The sequence below is a fragment of the Nestor notabilis genome, unplaced genomic scaffold (genome assembly GCF_000696875.1).
Source record: "Nestor notabilis isolate BGI_N333 unplaced genomic scaffold, ASM69687v1 scaffold16715, whole genome shotgun sequence".
NCBI classification, from domain to species: Eukaryota; Metazoa; Chordata; class Aves; order Psittaciformes; family Psittacidae; genus Nestor; species Nestor notabilis.
The window spans coordinates 1-1,266 of record NW_009928054.1 but is presented as its reverse complement, the minus strand read 5'-3'; the positions used below and the strand labels follow the sequence as shown (position 1 = coordinate 1,266).

The 1,266-nt window shown below is 61.0% G+C and overlaps 1 protein-coding gene across 1 annotated transcript; it reads left to right on the top strand.

Moving 5' to 3' along the window:
• Positions 1–35: 35 nt before the first annotated feature.
• On the top strand, positions 36–774 carry PPIL1 (peptidylprolyl isomerase (cyclophilin)-like 1; the record flags this gene model as incomplete). The annotated part of the gene is made up of 2 exons (XM_010014357.1): positions 36–99; positions 554–774. Coding segments are annotated over 2 exons (285 nt in total), but the record flags the coding sequence as incomplete, so codon positions are not given.
• Positions 775–1,266: the final 492 nt, after the last annotated feature.

Sequence of the window (1,266 nt, the reverse complement as noted above, 5' to 3'; positions counted from 1 at the left end):
CCCCGTTTCCATCTCTCCACCCTCTCCCAGGCCGTGGAGGTGCCTCCATCTACGGGAAGCACTTTGAGGATGAGCTGCACCCGGAGCTCAAGTTCACCGGTGAGTGGGGGGGGCGCAGGGGGACCTGTCCATAGGGTGACGTGTCCTCCAGGACCCTGTCCATAGGGTGACGTGACCCCAGTGTCCACCAGGACCCTTTCTATAGGGTGATGTGATCCCGTGTCCTCCAGGGCCCTGTCCATAGGGTGGTGTGACCCAGTGTCCACCAGGACCCTGTCCATAGGGTGACGTGCCCCCAGTGTCCTCGAGGACCCTGTCCATAGGGTGACATGACCCCATGTCCACCAGGATCCTTTCTATAGGGTGATGTGACCCCCATATTCTCCAGGGCCCTGTCCATAGGGTGGTGTGACCCAGTGTCCACCAGGACCCTGTCCATAGGGTGACGTGACCCCAGTGTCCACCGGGACCTGTCCATAGGGTGATGTCCATCCATCACCCATCCATCCATCCATCCATCATCCCTCCCTCCTTCCCTGCGTCCCCCCCTCAGGCGCAGGGATCCTGGCCATGGCCAACGCGGGGCCGGACACCAACGGGAGCCAGTTCTTCCTGACGCTGGCGCCGGCGCAGTGGCTGGACGGGAAGCACAGCATCTTCGGCCGGGTGAGCCAGGGCATGGCCGTGCTGGCGCGTCTCGCCATGGTGGACACCAACGCGCAGGACCGGCCCCTCGACGACGTCAAGGTCATCAAGGCTTTTCCCTCGGGATAACGGGGGGCTCCATGTGTCCCCCCCTGTGGAATAAAGGAGGTGGGAAGTGGAGGTGATTCCCCCCCCGCAGTGTGATGGCTTTGGGGGGTGGTCTCCACGTCGTGGTTGGGTGACACATGACAAGGGTGGTGTTGTGTGTCCATCAGAGCTGGGATATGGAGGGAGCAAAGGGGGACATGGAGATGCCGGTGTCCCTGGATGGATGGATTGATGGGTGAACGGATGGAGGATGGAGGATGGATGAATGGATGGAGGATGGAGGGATGGAGGATGGATGGAGGCTGGAGGATGGAGGGATGGATGATGGATGAATGATGGATGATGGATGAATGGAGGGATGGGTGATGGAGGGAGGGATGGAGGGAGGGATGGATGGATGATGGATGCTCTACATCCATCTACATATTGTGGGGAAGGTGTTTGGGTGGTGCCAGCCCCCACCTTGTGTCCCCGCAAAGTGCCCTGGGACCGGTCTCCACGTCGTGGTTGGGT